The sequence below is a fragment of the Diplodia corticola genome (genome assembly GCF_001883845.1).
Source record: "Diplodia corticola strain CBS 112549 chromosome Unknown scaffold95, whole genome shotgun sequence".
Taxonomy (NCBI): domain Eukaryota; kingdom Fungi; phylum Ascomycota; class Dothideomycetes; order Botryosphaeriales; family Botryosphaeriaceae; genus Diplodia; species Diplodia corticola.
Genome location: NW_017971574.1, coordinates 31,960 through 49,558, shown reverse-complemented (window position 1 = coordinate 49,558; position 17,599 = coordinate 31,960). Strand labels below are relative to the sequence as shown.

The window sequence follows — 17,599 nt, the reverse complement described above, 5'->3', positions numbered from 1 at the left end:
CTCCCCTCGCCCCCTCCAAACAGGACCACCCAACTAAACAGCCGCATGCCCCGCCGTCTCAAACGGCAACCCCACACACACGACGCCGACCCCAACCCAAAGCGCCGCACTGACGTAAATCGGCACGGTCGAAAACCCGACGTTGGCGCTCACCACGGCGGCCACCAGCCCGCCGACGCGCAGCAGCGTGGCGGCGGTGCCGGTGGCGGTGCCGCGCAGCGGCGCGGGGAAGCTCTCGGGCGTGAAGGCGTACATGACGGCGTACTCGAAGTTGCCGAGGATGCCGGTGACGCACTGGAAGGCGAGGTCCTGCGTCTCGGTGGCGGCGGCCGTGTACGCGAAGAGGAAGACGCCCGTGAGCAGCGCCGAGAGGCCCATCATGCTGCGGCGGCCGCCGCCGACCGTGAGCCGGCGGGGCTCGACGAGGAAGGCGGCGGCGAGGGGGCCGAGGACCCCGGTGGCGGAGACGATGCAGTAGTTGCGGTAGGTGATGTCGAGGGAGGTGGCGGCGCTGAATTTGGTTTCGAGGTACGAGGGGAGGAAGCCGAAGTAGAGGGGGTAGGCGATGCCTGGTTGTTGGGGGGAGAGCGGTCAGTCGGGGTTTGCAAGTGGGAAGGGAGGGGGAGGAGATGGACGACGACGACGACGTACCGATGGTCAGCCAGATCAGCCAGATCAGGCTGGTGTGCAAGGCGAACTTGGGCGTCGCGAACAGGCTCTTGTAGTTGACGCCCTTGTAGTCCTTGAGGTTCTCGCGCATGATGTCGCGCCGGGACAGCTTCTGCGTCTTTACGTCGGCGTCTGTCGGCGTCGGCGTCGTCGCCATGCCCAGCGACACGTCGATGTCGTGCAGCATGGCCAGCGTCAGCGTCTCGGGCTTGCCGTTGAAGCGCGCAATGTAATTGACCGCGTCGACGGCCTCGGCGTCGCGCCCCTTGGACAGCAGGTAGCGCGGGCTCTCGGGCATCTTGAAGACGAAGATGCGGATGATGGCGAAGGCGAGGGCGAGGGCGCCGAGGGTGATCATGGTGTAGCGCCAGCCCATGTTGTCGCGGCGGGAGCAGGTGGTGTAGTCGGAGCCGGACGGACACGAGTAGTTGGCCAGGAAGACCCATCCGATCAGCGAGACGATGACCTGGCCGAAGTTCCACCAGGCCGACAGGGCGGTCAGTAGCCACTGGTGGCTGCCGGGCACGAACTCGAGGAAGATCATCGAGTCGACGGGCACGTTGCCGCCGGCGGCGGTGCCGATGACGGCCCAGAGGGCGGAGAAGGCGATGAAGTTCTGGGCGCCGGCCACAGCGCAGCCAAAGATGCCGCCTATCAGGATGGTGGCGTTGAAGGCGGGCTTGCGGCCTATGAAGTCGGCCGAGATGCCCCAGAAGGAGGCGCCCAGGATCAGGCCAACGTAGTAGGCGACGCTGCTGTATGACCGCTTGGTGATGTCGGCGAACTCCATGGCCATGGCGGGCTGCACCGTCGAGATGCCCTGCGACCAGAAGTTGTCGGTGATCCATCCGAAGCCGGTGACGACGAAAAGACACCACTGGTACCTGCAACACGCGCGTCCGTGAGCGGCGTCCCTGGGCGGATGGGGCGGATGGGGCGGATGCTGCTACTCACTTGCCCATGCCGATTTCCGTCAGTTGCTTGCTGACGAGCTCAGACTTCAGTCGGTAAGAGTCGCTCAGGCAGCTGCCGTAGAAGTCGCGCACGGCAGGGTCGTCAATGTCCTGCACATTGCCCTCGCCGTACGAGGCGGTTTGGGCCAGGGCGTTGGCGGTCGGGTCACGGCCCTTTTCCTCCTTGATGTCGTCGGATGACATTGCGGCTGGGATGAAGCGGACAGGAAGATCGAACTTGGCCGGCTGGGAGCAAAGGTCAGAGGGATATGTGTGATTCTCCAGCAAGACATGCTCACCCGGCCAAGGCTTGCAGGAGAAGGGCCAACGACAGGCGTTCTACAGGCATGTTGCCCAAAGCGGTTAGGTACGGTACCTGGGCGGGCACGCAGCCACGACAAAGAACTGAGGTACTATCGCCGGGGCTTATCGGTGCGGCGATAGCTGGTCGAGGTGGTGGTTATCAAGAATGGGGGCGTCCTCCCACTCTCCGGTTGGGTGCGGGGAAGCAGAGCGGAGGAGTCGCGGCGTCGGGAAGATGGCGGGCTAAGCGACGGATCCCGGCATCCCGGCACCGTTGCTTCCCAAAGCGGACGCAGGTGCGGATATATTACTTGCACTTCACAGCCGCGCCGCTACACTCACTAGCACCAGCATCCGACATGGCGAGCCAACGGAACACTTCTCGCAGCCCGCCGCTTCTCGACTTCGCCGCCTTCTACGACTCGGATCCGGCAAAGAAACAGGCCCTCGTCGGCCAGATCCGGGACTGCTGCCTGCACAATGGCTTCTTCCAGATCACAAACCACCCGGTGCCGCTCGAGCTGCAAGAGCGCATCATGGCCTGGAACAAGGCCTTCTTCGACCTGCCGCTCGAGGCGAAGAAGAAGGTCGGCAAAGAAAACAACAGCTGGAACCGGGGCTACGAGCTGCTGCGCTCCCAGATCCTGGAGGAAGGCACGCTGCCCGAGCTCAAGGAAGGCTTCTACGTCGGCGACGAGATCCCCGTCACACACCCGTCAGTGCTCAATCCCACCACGCTGTTCGTCGACTGACCACGCCGTCTCAGGTACTTTGTCAACAAGAAGCTCAACTCGGGCCCCAACCAGTGGCCCGCCCCCGACACCTTCCCCGGCGTCGACGACTTCAGGCGCACGTGCATGGCCTACTACCACGCCGTCGTCGCGCTGGCAAAGGACATCCTCAAGGCCATCGCCCTGAGCCTCGACCTCGGCGAGGACCACTTCGACGACTTCGCCACGGGCGCCGTGGCGACGATGCGGCTGCTGCACTACCCGCCCACGGAAAAGGGCGACGGCGACGAGAAGCTGCGCCGGGGCATCGGCGCCCACACCGACTTCGGCGCCGTGACGCTGCTGCTGCAGGACGACGTCGACGGGCTGCAGGTGTGGGACAGCGAGGTGCGGCAGTGGTTCGACGTGCTGCCGGTCAAGGGCGCGCTGGTGGTGAATCTCGGCAACCTCATGATGCGCTGGTCCAACGACCGCTACGTCTCCAACACGCACCGCGTCATCAACCGCTCCGGCACCGAGCGCTACAGCATCCCCGTCTTCTTCAGCGGCAACCCGGACTACACAATCGAGTGCCTGCCCAACTGCCGCGAGTCGGAGCACGACGCCCCCAAGTACCCGCCCATCACCGTCGAGGACGCCGTCGGCGGCAGCTACCGCGAGAGCTACGGCCGCGCCGAGAAGTGGAAGCAGGACGAGGAGGAGAAGAAGAAGAGGAGGGCGAACGCTGCCGGCAGCTTGGAGGGCGTGGCGCCGGCCGTGGCCGTGGCTTGATCAGGAGAGGATCGATATTGTCTTCAATTCAGCTTGAATCTTCCTACTGGGTGATTTTAGTCTCGAATGCTGCCTTAGGCCTTGCATGTGATGGTGGGTAGTTCTCGAGTCACCTGGCAATGCAAGAACACACGGTTCCGGAGAAGGATACATACAGGGAGTGCAGCCACGACATCGACCAGCCCCCCCGCACGAGCCGCAGCTTTGCCCCAGCCATGGCAAAAGCAAGCAAGCAATGAACGACAGCAAGGTTCGGCGGCAACTTCGAACGTAGCAATAATCATATTATTGCCATTAAGACTGCCGCCATGGGGCGAGAATGACAAGAAGAGCCTCATGGATGGGCAGAAAATAGAACGGCGATCACACACGGACGGAAGAACCGAGTCCCTTTGCTCCGCCCAGCCCATGACGTCTCCAGAGCTGCGCCCGGCCCTTTTTCATTTATTTAGATTGCGCAACCCCCCGTGGCGTAATTAAGATGGCGCGCGTATATTGCCTCTTGCGGCAGACGTCGCAATCGACGCCTTCAGGACGACGACGACGACAACAACAACGACGACAACGCCACCAAGCCCTTCCGTGGTCTCTGTCGGTCGTCAGTTCCCCAGCAGAGTGCACGCATGAACCCTTCTCCTGCACAAAGGAAACCCAAACCCTTTTACTGTCCCACGTCCTTCAATTTATTTTCTTTTCCCTTGCTGCGCCGTGTGCACATCCACCGCATGAACCGCCCTCTGTCTCTCCCTCTCCATCTCCATCTCCAAGCGACCCAAGCGACCCAAGCGACCCGACGCAAAGGCCACCTTCTCCATTCAACGACGCAACAACAACTCATCCAATCTCTCACCGCTCGCTAACCGATCCACCCCGAATCTCCACTCTCCCAGTCCCAAACGAAAGCGAAGGCCCTTGCCGCTCGCAATCTACGTCTTCATGCTTCTCGCTACGTAGCTGACTGGCGACGATCGCCCGCCGGCCGCCGCTCCCTTCTTTTTTCAAACTCTCCAACCTTGCAGAGAAGCGGCGCCAGGAGCTGCATGCCTGTCAACGTCGAACGTAGCAATATAAAATTCCGGCGGGGGGACGCCTTGACTGACGAACGACGACGCGGGTGGGTGGGTAAGTGCTGGCTTTTTGCTCACCGGTCAACAACCCTTACTTACCACCACCACCAATGAATGACCCTTCCTTCCTTCCCGGCCTTCTGGAACCATGTTTGCCGCAACTCATGTCGAATGCAACTGCAGAGCTGGTACTGTCTGTATATATGTGTGTACGTACCAAAAAATAAAAATAAAAAGAACATCACATTGCTTTGATGGTCGATGAACCGACGACGTACAAGGTATAATGCAACGTTCCGTAACATTCATCATCGTCTAAGACATACCCACCGTACCCAATCCCTCCCCATACCCTATTACTATTAAATTTTTTTAAAAAAAAGAGAGAAAGAGAAAAAGAGAAAAAAGAAAATATTCCCTCCCCCTCCCCCTCCTCCTCCCCTCCCCTCCCCTCACCCTCACCCTCACTCTCCCCCACCCTCTCCTACTACGCCTCCCCCTACTACATTCCCCCACACCTAAGCCAACCCCCCCTCAGCGCCCCCAATCATCCGCCACGGCACCAGCCCCTTGAGCACCATCATGCCGTCGTGCACCACCGCCCACCGCACCTTGCTCAGGTGCCTGGCCACCACCGCCGTGAGGCCCGTCGTGCGCCGCCGCACCGCCGCCGGCCGCAGCCCGCGCGCCACGGCCTCGAGGCGGCGCTCGGGGCCGAAGCTGTCGTCGTCGTCGTCTTCTTCGTATTCTTGAGCAGTGGTGGTGGTGGTCGTGGTGGTGGTGCCGGACGACGACGACGACAAAGTCGCAGGCGGCGAGGCCGTCATGCACCCCACCAGCGCGTCCAGCTCCGCCGCCGCATCCCACACCATCTCGTCCTCGTTCTCGTCCTCGTCCTCCGGGACATCCGCATCCGCATTCGCGACGTCGTCGGCATCGAAGCCGTCCTCGGCGTCACCAGGATGATATTCCATCAGCGCCTCCCTTTCCTGGCGCACGCGACGCCGCTGCTGCTTCCTTTGCTTCTGCTGTTGGACCTGATGATGATCCGTGGGTGGCACCACCAGCGGCGGTTGCGCCGGCCGCGCATGCCACCAAGCCCAGCACGTCAACGTGGCGAGGTAGAGACACCACGGGTAATGGAACAGGCCGCCGGCGTCGAACGCGTCCAGCCGCTCGACGCCCTCGCGGATCAGCAGCGCCGCGTGCCGGGCCGCCCTGGCCGCCCGGAGCCGCTCGACGTCCACCACCTGTCCAGGATTGTTGTTGGACTGATGATCCCCCCCAGCAGTACCACCACCTCTACTGGTGCCAGTACTGGTACTAGTAGTACGTCCCTGATGATCCGCCCCCGCCCCCGCGCCGGCCCCCGCCCAACGCTTGACCACCCGCTGCGATCGCACGTAATCCGCCCGCCCCACCGGCCGTCCGAGTATGTGCCGCGCCCCCGCGTAGATCTGCAGGTCGAGGAACTCGGCGTTGAGCAGCACGTGCGCCGCGTGGTACACGGCCGCGTTGGCCGTCGACCACGTGATGAATTCTTGCCTGAGCAGCGACGTCGTGCTCGACGTCGACGTCGACGCCGACGCCGACGCCGGGGGGCTGATCCCGTTGCTGCCGCTGATGCCGCTGCTGCTGTTGCCGCCGCTGCTGTTACTGTTACTGTTACTGTTGCTGCTGCTGCTGCTGTCATGGTGGTGGCTTTCCGCCGCCGCCGCCGGACCTGCACCTGCACCCGCACCTGTGCTGCAGAAGAGGTCGAGGTAGTTGGCGCAGTACGCGTCGAAGTCGGCTTTCCACGTGTTGTACGACGTCGACATGCGCGTCTTCCAGTCGCCAATGGGCGAGCCGGACGACGAGGACTGGTGCCTGCCGCCGTTGCCGCAGCCGACGAGGCCGAGCGACGTCTGGTCGCGGCGCTTCATGTCCCACGAGATGGACATGAGGCCGTGCAGGAGCAGGAGCCGGGACAGGGCGTTCAGGTTGCGCGGGATGGGGGGCCCGCCGGGCGTCAGGTAGGCCTTGACCAGGGCCAGGAAGAGCGGCGGGCTCTTTTGCTGCTTGCGGAGGCGCTGCCAGACTTCGGCCGAGTCGGCTTCCCACAGCTGCTGGTTGCAGGGCAGGTTGGAGCGGAGCTCGAAGGCGGACATGCAGAGGGATTGGCAGAACAGGACGGCGTGCTGCACGTCCCAAAGGAAGCAGAGGTAGGCGAGCCTGGGAAACCGTCAGTCATGCGGTTTGATGCCGGGGAGTTTTTGGCTTACCGCTTCTTCTGCTCGGCTTCTGCCCATTTCCTCCAGTCGTTGTCGAGATCACCGGAGCACTCATCTGTGAACAGCGTGCGGATGGCCTGGCAGTCGCTTCTTCGGATGAGATTGATGAGGAGTCCGTGGAAGAGGTGTGCCATGTCGTGCTGCTTCTGACCAGCGCGGCTCTTGCCAAAACACTCGACCAGCAGGATAGTCTGCAGGACCCACAGATCGGGCTTCGCGTTAAACCCGGCATGGGCAAAAATTTGGGGCCGGAGGACGTCGTGGATGCAGACCTAGTCATGTGAGCAAACCCGGATTTGTTCAGATAGCGAGCTTGCAACTTACTGCCATCTGGTGAGCGTCCTTTTCGCAGTATGTTGCTCCAAGCAGCAGGACAGATACAAGCAACAGTGTCTCGACGTGGGAAGCGTCGAATGTCGGCTGGTGAATCAGAGGATAGGCAGTATTGAAGCGAGTGAAATACAGATCACAGTAGGTCTGTAGAGAGGAGAGGGACAGTAGAGGATGACTCCGGGAGATGTAAAGCCCGTCCGGCGTGATTGGCCTGGCCGCTTCAATCACGTCGAGCACTTGGGCACGCGCTACTTCATCAATGACTGGAAGGCTGGCAGAACGGTTCATCGACGACATGGGCCGTTCAAAATCAATACCGATCTGCGCTTGGCGTGTTGCAAGAGATTCGCGGGCAACTCTGGCACGTTCTTCGATGGGCATGCTCAGGGGGGTTGGGATGTTCATCGTTTGCGAGCGTCCGATGGTAGAGGCTGCTGTCACAGAACGCTGCTCATCTGCGAAGGCGGAGTGCTGAGGCTCGAGGCTGGGAAGAGAGAGGGAGGTGGACTCTGGCAAGCTCATGTCGGGCAGCATTGAAGAGTTGGACTGGGCATGGGAAAGGGCAGCTGAAGGCGCGGTGGGGGCCGCAATCGAATGTTCATCCGTAGGGATAAGAGCAAGCTCACTAACAGCTGGCGTATGCTCTGGAGGTACGCCTGTAGGGAAAGTATGAGTGGACGGCTGAGGATCAGGAGCAGCTTGGTCTACGTGCGTTGCTGTGAACGTACCAGACAGGATGTCTGGGGTCGAGGTGGAGAAGTGCTGCGCTGCTGGTGCCCCGAGATCGACGTCAAATAGCCAGTTGTAGTTGTTCATGGTGGTGAAGGGCATGTTGAACGAGCTGGCTGGAAGGCGGTCAGCCATGGGGACGACCAGGCATAACATGAACACAGAAACAGGTTTGAGCAATTCCGTTCATTATTCAATTAAGACGCTGGTTTTTTCCGCATAGTCCGGCTCCCAATAGAAGTGGAAGGGAGACATACCAGTGTCAGGGTTGAAGATATCGTCGTAAGGCACATCGTCAGAAAGATTCCTCAGAGATGACGTCTGCAAGCCGCTGGCATTGGACCAGAAGCGCTCGGTCTCGTGCGCCAATGGCTCCAGTTCAGGATATGCGTGTGGCTCAGGGCCAGGGCTGAGCTCAAGCGGGGGGAAGACCCAGGCCTCGACGGTTGTTGGGTCTGTGGTAGCGTCGCACGCGTCGGATGACCTCCGGCCGTAGTCGTCCGACTGTGAGGAGTGGGTGCTGGAGATGGGGGGCGAGATGGGAGCGTCTCCGCCCAGGACGCGGACGGCGTCTTCGATGGAGGCCGTGGTGGAGGTGGACAGCGACCGGCCGTGCTGGGCACTCGAGGGAGCAGCGGACCTGTTCTTGCCCAGGTTGGGACGCTTGGTGACGATGTTGCCGTCCTGGTCCTTCCACATGCGCTTGCGGGTGTTGAGGACGCCAGCACCCTCGGCGCCGGCCTCCTCGTCCTTCTGTCTGTGGCGCTGCATGTGTCTCTCTGCGGAGGCGGGTCAGCGGGAGTGCAATGGGTGGGGTTAGTGTAGGTGGGTAGGTGGGATAGGGCTGGACTGTGCTTGGACCCTAGCAATGGGGGGACCCCATTCTTCAGGGCGCTGAGCTTGTCTGGTGGAGTAGCTAGCGCGGGGCTTCTTCAGAAAAGGCCCGCGACGGCACTCCCGGCGGGTGTGCCCGCGGCGGTTGGAGCACTTACCAAGCAGGTCTTTGCGCTTGAAGTGGGCACGGCAGCGCTCGCAGGTGCTCTCGCCGGCGGTGTGGTTCAGCAGGTGGCGCTGCAGGTGCTCGGAGCGCGTGAATGCGCGGCCGCAGCCGTCAAAGCCACAGGCGAACTTCTTGGGCTGGTCGCTGGCGGCGGTGGTGGTGCTGCTCTTCCTCCGCGCGTGGGCACGCTGGCCGGCGGCGTGGGCGGCCTGGGCGGACGAGGCGGGCGAGGTGTTGCGCATGGCGGCGGCGGGTTCGCGAGAGTCAATTGCGGGGTATCAGGGTGTTTGCAGAGTGACGCGCCGCTGCAGGATGGAGGAGTGTACTGTGTAGAGCGCTATGGCGGATGGTGCGAGGCCGTGAGGCGTGCGGGCGGCCATGGCGGTACCGACTACTTGACATATCCGCGGGCGGCTTATCGCGTGGATCCGACGTCGCATCTCACTAGAGGCTGGAGTGAGCCGCAGGGAGCCACTCGCGGTTGCATGGTATGGCGGTCGGATCGTCGAGAAGTTGCCGACGCGCTCGAGGCCGGCGACGCGGCCGCGCACTGGCGCACGCGCGCACGCACTGGCGCGGATGACTAACCACGGCGGGGGTGGGGGTTGCTCATTCCATTACTACACCACGGCCGTATCAAGTCGCAGCGACACATATCAGGCCCGGCTGCCCGTGCCTCAGCAGCTCACAGGTCCAGTATCACAGTATCAGCACGTCCGCGAGTCCACGAGTCCATATCTGCCGTCACAAATCACCGCGCGGCCGCAGCCAATCGGGGCAGCAGCGGCCTGTAGCGGCCTGTCCGACACGCGGGCGTTCCCGGCGTGGTGGTGTTGCTCTGGCGCCGCCGTTTGCACCTGCCCCTCCCGCCTCCACCTCGCACCGCCCGCCGCCAGCGCCTGAGCGCCGGTGCGCCTGTGCTCTCGATAGGCCAGGCGGATAAACAGGGCCAGCTCCTGCACCCCTCCGGCAAAAGCTGGGTTTCGCCGACGATTTGCGCGATGCCTACATCCGCAACCCAAATGCCGCCATCCGCCGATTGACCATTGGCGAGCCTGCGGGATTGCGAAGGCGGGGTAGCCATGACTCGCGCATATCTCTACGTAACACCCGGAGTTGTCCCCAACCGGCAATGCTTTCCAATCGACCACCAGTCTACCACCGCCGATTGCGCCCCAACGGAGCCTCGCTCAAGCCTTCTCGACCGCTTCGGCGCCCTTGGCCAGGGTTCAAGCAATGCCTCAGACGCGACTGTCTTCAAGCAGCCTCCGAGGCTGTGAGGCGGCTATCAGCAATTGCCGACCGGCAGTGGTTTCGTTGAGTGGCTTCACCCAGACCCGGGCCATTATCTTCCTTCGATTGCCGGAAGCCTTGGCGCGTGGCGCTCCAACTTATCACTCAGCTCTGTGTCGATACAAGCATGCCGCAAGTCGAATGCTAAGGAAGCCACCACTTCACCGTTCCTGCAGAGCAGCCCGTGGCCGGTGATTGGTTGTTGTCTGACCTGCCCGCATGCAAATGCTCCAATCCCAGGTTCGTGGTTCGTATGTAATAAGGGTCCTGTAGATGGCGCAAAGCCGGTGCAGCAGCAGCACGAACACAACTGTAAGGAGATACACCGACTATCTGAGCCAAAGCTAAATTATGGTTCCCCTCATGCTTTTTACTTTTGCAACAATTTACGTCTCGTATCATTGCTGCCACCAAAAAAAAAAAATATATATAGGGCGCGCGCCATCGCAACACGCTAGTGTCGTGGCGATTGCGACATCGATTGGTCGGCGGATCCTGAAACCAAAGTATCTGGCTACCCACAACACCGAGGAAAACGCAATTCCAACCTCTGATGTCGATTCGAATAACAATTTCGTAATGGCAAGAGTGAAGAGCAGGCAGACTTGAAAACTTACTAAATAGTACGCCTGTAGAACTCCACGTCATACTTTCCCTCGTCATCCAAGAATTTCGTCATGTTGGTAACTTAATGACGACGCTCAGAAATCCGGGCATTATTCAGAGCGGCCAAACGAACCGACTGGCAAGAGAAAAGAGCCAAGAAAAAACCTCAAGCAACCGTCACAAAAAACGGCGACTCCCCCTCCTTCCGCCGCACCGCCGTTCTCTGCACAATCGCATCGCCGACCGCCAATCGCAACTTCTCCGCCGTCGCGGGGCTCTCCAAGCAGAACCTCTCCCCCATACCGCCTGCCAATGCCAGCTCGCCAGAACCAACGTTATTATCCCTCCTCGCCGCCCTCACCGCCTCCCTCAGCGCAAAGAAGACGGTCGCCCCCAAAAACAGCGGCGGCTCCCCGATCCCCTTGCTGCTCTGCACGCTCCGCAGATGCTTCCACGTCAGCGGCCGGCCCTCGGCGTCCACGCGCAGCATGGCCGCGTTGAAGACCTGCGGGATGTCGGAGAAGCCGGGGATCTTGTAGGTGCCCGGCCCGCGGGTGGCGAGCTGGCCGCCGCTCGCGGGCGCCGTCCAGAGCGACTCCTCCGTGGTGAAGAGGCCGACGCCCTGCACGAAGGCGCCTTCGATCTGGCCGTAGTCGATGCCCGGGTTGATGCTCTGGCCGACGTCCATGAGGATGTCGGTGCGGAGGACGGTGTGGTCGCCGGTGAGGAGGTCGAGCTCGACCGAGGAGCAGGCGACGCCTTGGGCTGTTGTGGGCGAGTCGCCGAGTTTTAGCAGGTGTTGTGGTGGAAGGGGGGAGAGAGAGGGCTGAAACTCACTGAAATAGTAGTACATGTCCTTCACCTTGTCGACGTCGTACTCGCCCCACACGTATCCGATCCGGGGCATCTTCCAGAACCCGTTGGCGGCGAGGTTGACGCGGTCGATGTACGCGGCGTGCGCGATCGTCTTGAACTCGGCGTCCCTGCCGTACTTGTCCCAGTACGGCCGCAGCCTCTCGTTCAGCTGGTCGCACGCGTCCTTGACGGCCATGCCGTTGAGGTCGCTGCCGCTGGACGCGGCCGTCGGCGACGCGTTGGCGACCTGGTAGCTCTGCGAGTCCGGGTTGAAGACGGCGTCGAGCGGCACGCCCAGCGCCTGCGCCGCCACCTGGCACATCTTGGTGTACAGGCCCTGGCCCATCTCGGTGCCGCCGTGGTGCAGCAGCACGCTGCCGTCGGCGTACACTTTGACGTACGCCCCGGCCTGGTTGAGGTGCAGCGCCGTCGCGAAGCTGAGCCCGAACTTGGACGGGATCAGGCTGATGCCGCGCTTCCGCCAGCGGTGCGCGCGGTTGAAGTCGCGCACCGCGCGCTTGCGCGCCTCGAAGTCGGCGCTGCGCTTGAGCTGGTCGAGCATCGTGGGCACGTGCCAGTCCTCGTCGATGGGCTGCAGGAAGGGCGTGCGGTCGCCGACGCGGTACAGGTTCTTGACGCGCAGCTCGTCGACGTCGAGGCCCGCCTCCTCGGCGATGGCGTGCATCATCTGCTCGGCGATGTACATGGCCTGCGGGCCGCCGAAGCCGCGGAACGCCGTGTTGCTGTGGATGTTGGTGCGGCACACGTGCCCGCGGATCCACACGTCGGGCACGTTGTAGCAGTTCTCCATGTGCGTGCAGCAGCGGTCCATGACGGCGCCCGACATGTCCTGCGAGTAGCCCGCGTTGTCGTAGACGTCGGCGTCCAGGGCGAGCAGCTTGCCGTCCGCCGTCGTGCCGACCTTCCAGCGTGCTTGGATCGGGTGTCGTTGGCCCGTCGTCATCATGTCCTCGTCGCGGTTGAGCATCATCCGCACGGGCCGGCCTTCCTTTCTCGCGGCGATGGCGCAGAGACAGGCGATGGGCACGCTGCGAGACTCTTTGCCGCCGAAGGCGCCGCCCATGCGCTTGACCCGGGCGTTGATCCGGTTGCTTGGGACGCCGAGCACTTGGCTGACGAATTCTTGCGTCTCGGTGGTGTTCTGGGTCGAAGACCATACTTCCATGGAGCCGTCTTCTTTGTGAGGGATGGCCAGGGCGGCGTTGGTTTCCAGGTAGAAGTGTTCCTGCCCGCCGACTCTGGTGACGCCAGTGAATATCCGGTCGCACTTTGCAAACGCCTCGTCCATCTTCCCGTGGATCGCGAGTCCCTTCTTGAGCTGCTTGCCGTGAGCGAAGTAGCTGTTGGCCTCGATGGCCTCGTCGATGGTAAGGATTGCCGGGAGATCTTCGTAGACGATCTTGACGACCCTCGCGGCAGCCTGGGCCTGCAACGCCGTCTCTGCGTAGACCATGCCGATGGTATGGCCGTGGGAAAGGACTTCGCCGTCAGCGAAGAAGGTTTCGTCTTTCTTCACGGAGCCCCAGATATTGGCCTCCTTTGGAAGGCTGTTCTTGTCGATATACCCGACCACCCCTGGCATTGACAGCGCGGGCGTCCAGTCGACTTCAACCAGCTTCGCGTGCGCCCTCGAGGACATGACCAGAGTGCCATACAACTCTCTGTCTTGGCGCTCAATGTCATCCACGTACTGCGCCTCCCCAGTGCACTGCTTCAGTGCCGACAGGTGCGGGACCTGCTTCCCAACGACCCGCTGCTCATGCGGGTTGTAGTTGTCACGGGTGCCTGACGAGATTTCCCTATGGATCTCCTGAATGAGGTCTTTGTCCACTTTTCCAAGGCCCAGCTCTGCCACGACCTCGTGCCAGAAGCGGAAGAAGAGCGACACGGCAAGAGTTCTGCGGTAGTGTGCCATTCCTCCAGGCACGCTGAACGGGAGGTCGAAGTCCGCGGCCAAAGCATCCATTCCGGCCTCCAAAGTCGTCGACTCGAACCATGTCCTCCCGAGCAATGCCTTCTTTGCGCCTTTCGCCTCGATCGTGGTGGGTGCCATGCCGCCATAGGCAAGACAAATGTCTGTAACGACACCGCCATCATCCAAGCGGACCCGGTATGCTGATGTCACGATAGCGATGTCGTCATCCTTTCTCTTTGCTTGCTTGTACGCTTTTGTAATCTCGCGCGTCCCCGCTGGGGGAAGCGGGATGCGAACGTGCGTGATCACTGCGTCCGGAGGCAGGCTGGTGGTTCTGTAAGCAAGGAAGAACTTGGACACGGGAAGTGCGAGGGTGCCGCCTTTCTTGCTGCGGGCCATGACCTGCGCACCGGCAGCCAGCAAAACCGGATTGCCGTCTGAAATGGGCGATGCCGTGGCGACGTTTCCGGCTAGGGATGCCACATTTCGGATCTGGCGGCCGGCAAAGTACCGCAGTTGCTTTCGGAGCGCTTCCAGGGCCAGGGCGCGTTGGCCGAGCTTGTCGTACACGGCTTTGCAGACATGCTCCAGCTCGCTGAGCGGTGTGTTGGCTCCCAGGTAAATCTCGTTCATGGCATCCCACTCCGCTTCGGACTTTGGCACCTTCGTCTCCTGGAGCTCTTCGATGTCTGACACGTAGACAGACACGGCGAAATCGGAGCCCTTGAACCGGACTTCGACTTGGACCTCGCTCGCGCCACCGACAAGCTTGGCCGAGGGGTAGGAGCTCTTGAGCTCGACTAGTTGCGCAAGAGTGGTAGGTCGGAACCAGATCTTCTTGTCGTTGCCGAAACACAAGGGGCGCTTTTCATGCTTCCACAGGCTAGGCGGGAAGATGAGTTCGGTGTCTGGTTGGTAGGGCTTGAAGGTGAAGTGTGGCACGCCCTTGCGGGATCCGGCCAAGGGTGCAGCAAGTTCTGTTTGGACCTTCTTGCCCTCTGGGTCATGCTCCCTGGATTTGAGTGGTTTTGCGTACGCCGTGCCGCTCGTCGCCGAGTCTTTTCTAGGCTGCTCAGTAATTTCGGCTGTTGGAGGTGATGGGTCCGGCTCAGTCACTGCCGAAGAAGATGAAGTCGACTTTTCGCTGTCGGACTCGTTGTTGCTGCTTGAAGATGGACTGTTGTCTCTGCAACATCCCCCTGGTCTTCCACACGAGCCCTTGGCTGAAGATCCGCAACCGGCTTTCGGGGCTGCGTCCGTGAGATCAATTTCGACGGCACGAGTTTTCGAGGAGTCTTTCTCCGGAGTCAATCTGCCCTTCAAGTCCTCGGTGACGAAGGTTTTCGCCGCCTGCAGGATTGGTTTGTAACCTGTGCATCGGCAAAGATTCCCGTCGAGATGTCCTTCTCGTTCGATGGTGTCCTCGGTCAAATCAAACTCCTGGGTTTCCGGATTGTAGGCATTGCGCACTACAGCGTAGAGAGACATTATGATGCCCGGTGTGCAGAAACCGCATTGCGAGCCATGTAGCTTTGCGATGCGCTCCTGAAGAGGGTGGGGGTTGTCGGCAGTACCGAGGCCTTCGATGGTGATCAAATGCTTGCCGTCAACGCCGACGAGCGGGAACAAGCACGCGTTGACGGCGAGGTATTCGACCTTCTTGGTCCTTTGAGAAAGCTTGGGGGAGCTGAGGACGACGGTGCAGGCTCCACAGCCGCCTTCGCCGCAGCCGAGTTTTGTGCCTTTGAGATCATGCTGCGCGCGGATGAAGTCGAGTAGAGTCCAATGCGGGTCGGGGCTGTCAAGTTCAACTCTGTTGCCGTTGAGATAGAATCTGAGGGTCGGTGTTGTGTATGTGGACTGGGTCAGCGGCGTCAACGCCTCGGCAGCTGAGAGGGAGACGGCAGCGTGCCGGGCTGCCTGAGGAGGCTTGGGGAGGGCCATTGCACCTCTTGCTGAACCAACGTCGTCAGTGGGGAGCGCAGAGCTGCCCATCACGCCTATCAGCACCTGACATGTGAAGACGGAAGGAAAGGGCAAAGGACTCACTTGGCTGCTGCTGCAGGTCCCGACGGCGGCGGCAATGAGGCACAGCAGTCTTCGGCGGGAATTGGCAACGCTGTCCCACCCTTCTCGCGATGCAGAGGATATATGGAGTCGGGAGGAGCTGGGCGTGGCGGGCTATCTGCCTCTGCCTCCTCTTTCCGACATTAACCTTGTGCAACGGGAGCCGCAGCCCCAGCCGTGACCATTCGTCGGCCAGCATTCCCGCTCAAGCGCTTACTGGCCGCTGGAACCGCCAGCCGCCGACCTCCCACTTTTCGCTCCCACTCTCTGCGCACCCCATTCCCACTCCTCAACCACCGTGCACCGCCCATGCAAGCGTCTGGGCAGTCTTCGTCCGCGCAACTGTTCTTCTGCGCGCCTACAAGAGCAACTCAACATGGCACAACCGCGCCCTCTACTTCCGGCCTCCTCTCCTCCTTTCGCTCCGCATTCCATCTGCTAGCTGCCCAAAAATGCCTGCGCCCATCACAAACCCGGCGTTTGCGCCACTGAAGGACACGGCGCTTTTCAAGCCGATGCAGCTGGGCAAGCTCTCGTTGAGCCACCGCATGGTCCTCGCGCCTCTTACACGCATGCGCGCACAGAAGGAGAGCGATGGCGTCTATGTGCACTCAGACCTGGCCGTCGAGTACTACAAGCAGCGCGCCAGCAAGGGCGGTCTGCTCCTGACCGAGGCCACCGACATCTGCCACTACGTGAGAAGAACCCCTTGTCAGCCAATCCCACCATGTGACTGACGTGAGTTCCGCCACGTGCAGGCCAGCGGCTACCCCGGCGTGCCCGGCGTCTTCACAGCGTCGCAGCTGGCCGGCTGGAAGAAGGTGACGGACGCGGTGCACGCAAAGGGCGGCTACATCTTCTGCCAGCTCTGGCACACCGGCCGCGCCTCGCCGCCCTCGTTCCGCGCCGGCGCGCAGGCCCCCAGCAGCAGCGACGTCCCCATCTCGGGCAACGCGCTCGACGGCACCGCGTACGGCGACGCGCCGCCGCGGCCGCTCAGCGCGGGCGAGATCCACGCGCTGACGGCCGAGTGGGCGGCGGCGGCGAAGCGCGCGGTCGACGAGGCGGGCTTCGACGGCGTCGAGATCCACGGCGCCAACGGCTACCTGCTGGACCAGTTCCTGCACGACAACGTCAACCGGCGCACCGACGCGTACGGCGGCGGCGTCGAGGGCCGCTGCCGCTTCCCGCTCGAGGTGGTGGCGGCCGTGGCGGCGGCCGTGGGCGGCGACCGCGTCGGCATCCGCCTGTCGCCGTACAACTACTTCCAGGACACCAAGGACAGCAACCCCAACGCGCACTGGGCCTACCTGTGCGACCAGATCGCCCGGCTGCCGCAGAAGCCCGCGTACGTGCACATGGTCGAGCCGCGCTTCGACGAGGTGCTGGACGAGCAGGGCAAGCTGGACGCGCTGGCGGCGTACACGGCGCACGAAGACGACGTCTACAACGGCGTCGAGGCCGAGGCCACGGCGCCCGCGTCCAAGAAGGCGCCCAACAGCCTCGTGCCGTTCCGCCGCATCCTGGCCAAGGGCGGCGTGCGCTTCCTGGCGGCGGGCGGCTTCGACCGCGAGAACGCGGCGCCCGTGGTCGAGGCTGGCGACGCCGACTGCGTTATCTTCGGTCGGTGGTTCATCGCCAATCCCGATCTGCCGCGCAGGCTGGCCGAGGGCCTGCCGCTGAACCAGTACGACCGCGGCACCTTTTACGGCGCGGACCCGCCGCAGAAGGGCTATGTGGATTACCCGTCGTTCGAGGAGACGTCGGCGTAGACGAGGGAGACTTGCAGCGGTAGAATAAGAAAGCATCGTTCCACCGGCCTTGGTCGTCGGTTAGAGATATCAATAGAGCGTTTGATGACAGCTATCGAAAAGGTGCTTGCGTCTGTCGTTCGGTGGTGTTCCTGAAAAGATGCCAGGTCAGCCTCCCGCTTCGCCGTTCGCGCAGCTATCGTCATCAGCATTTGGCAGGTGGGGTAGGTAAGCCGGAGACACAAAGCAATGCGGGGCAAGG

General features: G+C 62.0%; 5 protein-coding genes across 5 annotated transcripts; 2 read left to right on the top strand and 3 right to left on the bottom strand.

The window, feature by feature from the left end:
- Positions 1-33: 33 nt before the first annotated feature.
- BKCO1_9500017 (major facilitator superfamily transporter) lies at positions 34-1,826 on the bottom strand (the record flags this gene model as incomplete). The annotated part of the gene is made up of 3 exons (XM_020280000.1): positions 34-569; positions 652-1,553; positions 1,624-1,826. The coding sequence occupies 3 exons, from the start codon at positions 1,824-1,826 to the stop codon at positions 34-36; spliced, it is 1,641 nt and encodes a 546-aa protein (XP_020125334.1).
- Positions 1,827-2,284: 458 nt separating this feature from the next.
- BKCO1_9500016 (1-aminocyclopropane-1-carboxylate oxidase) lies at positions 2,285-3,427 on the top strand (the record flags this gene model as incomplete). The annotated part of the gene is made up of 2 exons (XM_020279999.1): positions 2,285-2,640; positions 2,692-3,427. 2 exons carry the CDS (start codon positions 2,285-2,287, stop codon positions 3,425-3,427), a joined length of 1,092 nt encoding a protein of 363 aa, XP_020125333.1.
- A 1,585-nt stretch (positions 3,428-5,012) lies between these two features.
- Positions 5,013-9,071, bottom strand: BKCO1_9500015 (c2h2 finger domain transcription factor; the record flags this gene model as incomplete). The annotated part of the gene is made up of 5 exons (XM_020279998.1): positions 5,013-6,708; positions 6,759-7,039; positions 7,092-7,945; positions 8,087-8,608; positions 8,822-9,071. 5 exons carry the CDS (start codon positions 9,069-9,071, stop codon positions 5,013-5,015), a joined length of 3,603 nt encoding a protein of 1,200 aa, XP_020125335.1.
- Positions 9,072-10,894: 1,823 nt separating this feature from the next.
- Positions 10,895-15,463, bottom strand: BKCO1_9500014 (xanthine dehydrogenase; the record flags this gene model as incomplete). Its single annotated transcript, XM_020279997.1, has 1 exon — positions 10,895-15,463. The coding sequence occupies one exon, from the start codon at positions 15,461-15,463 to the stop codon at positions 10,895-10,897; it is 4,569 nt and encodes a 1,522-aa protein (XP_020125316.1).
- Positions 15,464-16,038: 575 nt separating this feature from the next.
- Positions 16,039-17,358, top strand: BKCO1_9500013 (nadh:flavin oxidoreductase nadh oxidase; the record flags this gene model as incomplete). Its single annotated transcript, XM_020279996.1, has 2 exons — positions 16,039-16,281; positions 16,345-17,358. The coding sequence occupies 2 exons, from the start codon at positions 16,039-16,041 to the stop codon at positions 17,356-17,358; spliced, it is 1,257 nt and encodes a 418-aa protein (XP_020125330.1).
- Positions 17,359-17,599: the final 241 nt, after the last annotated feature.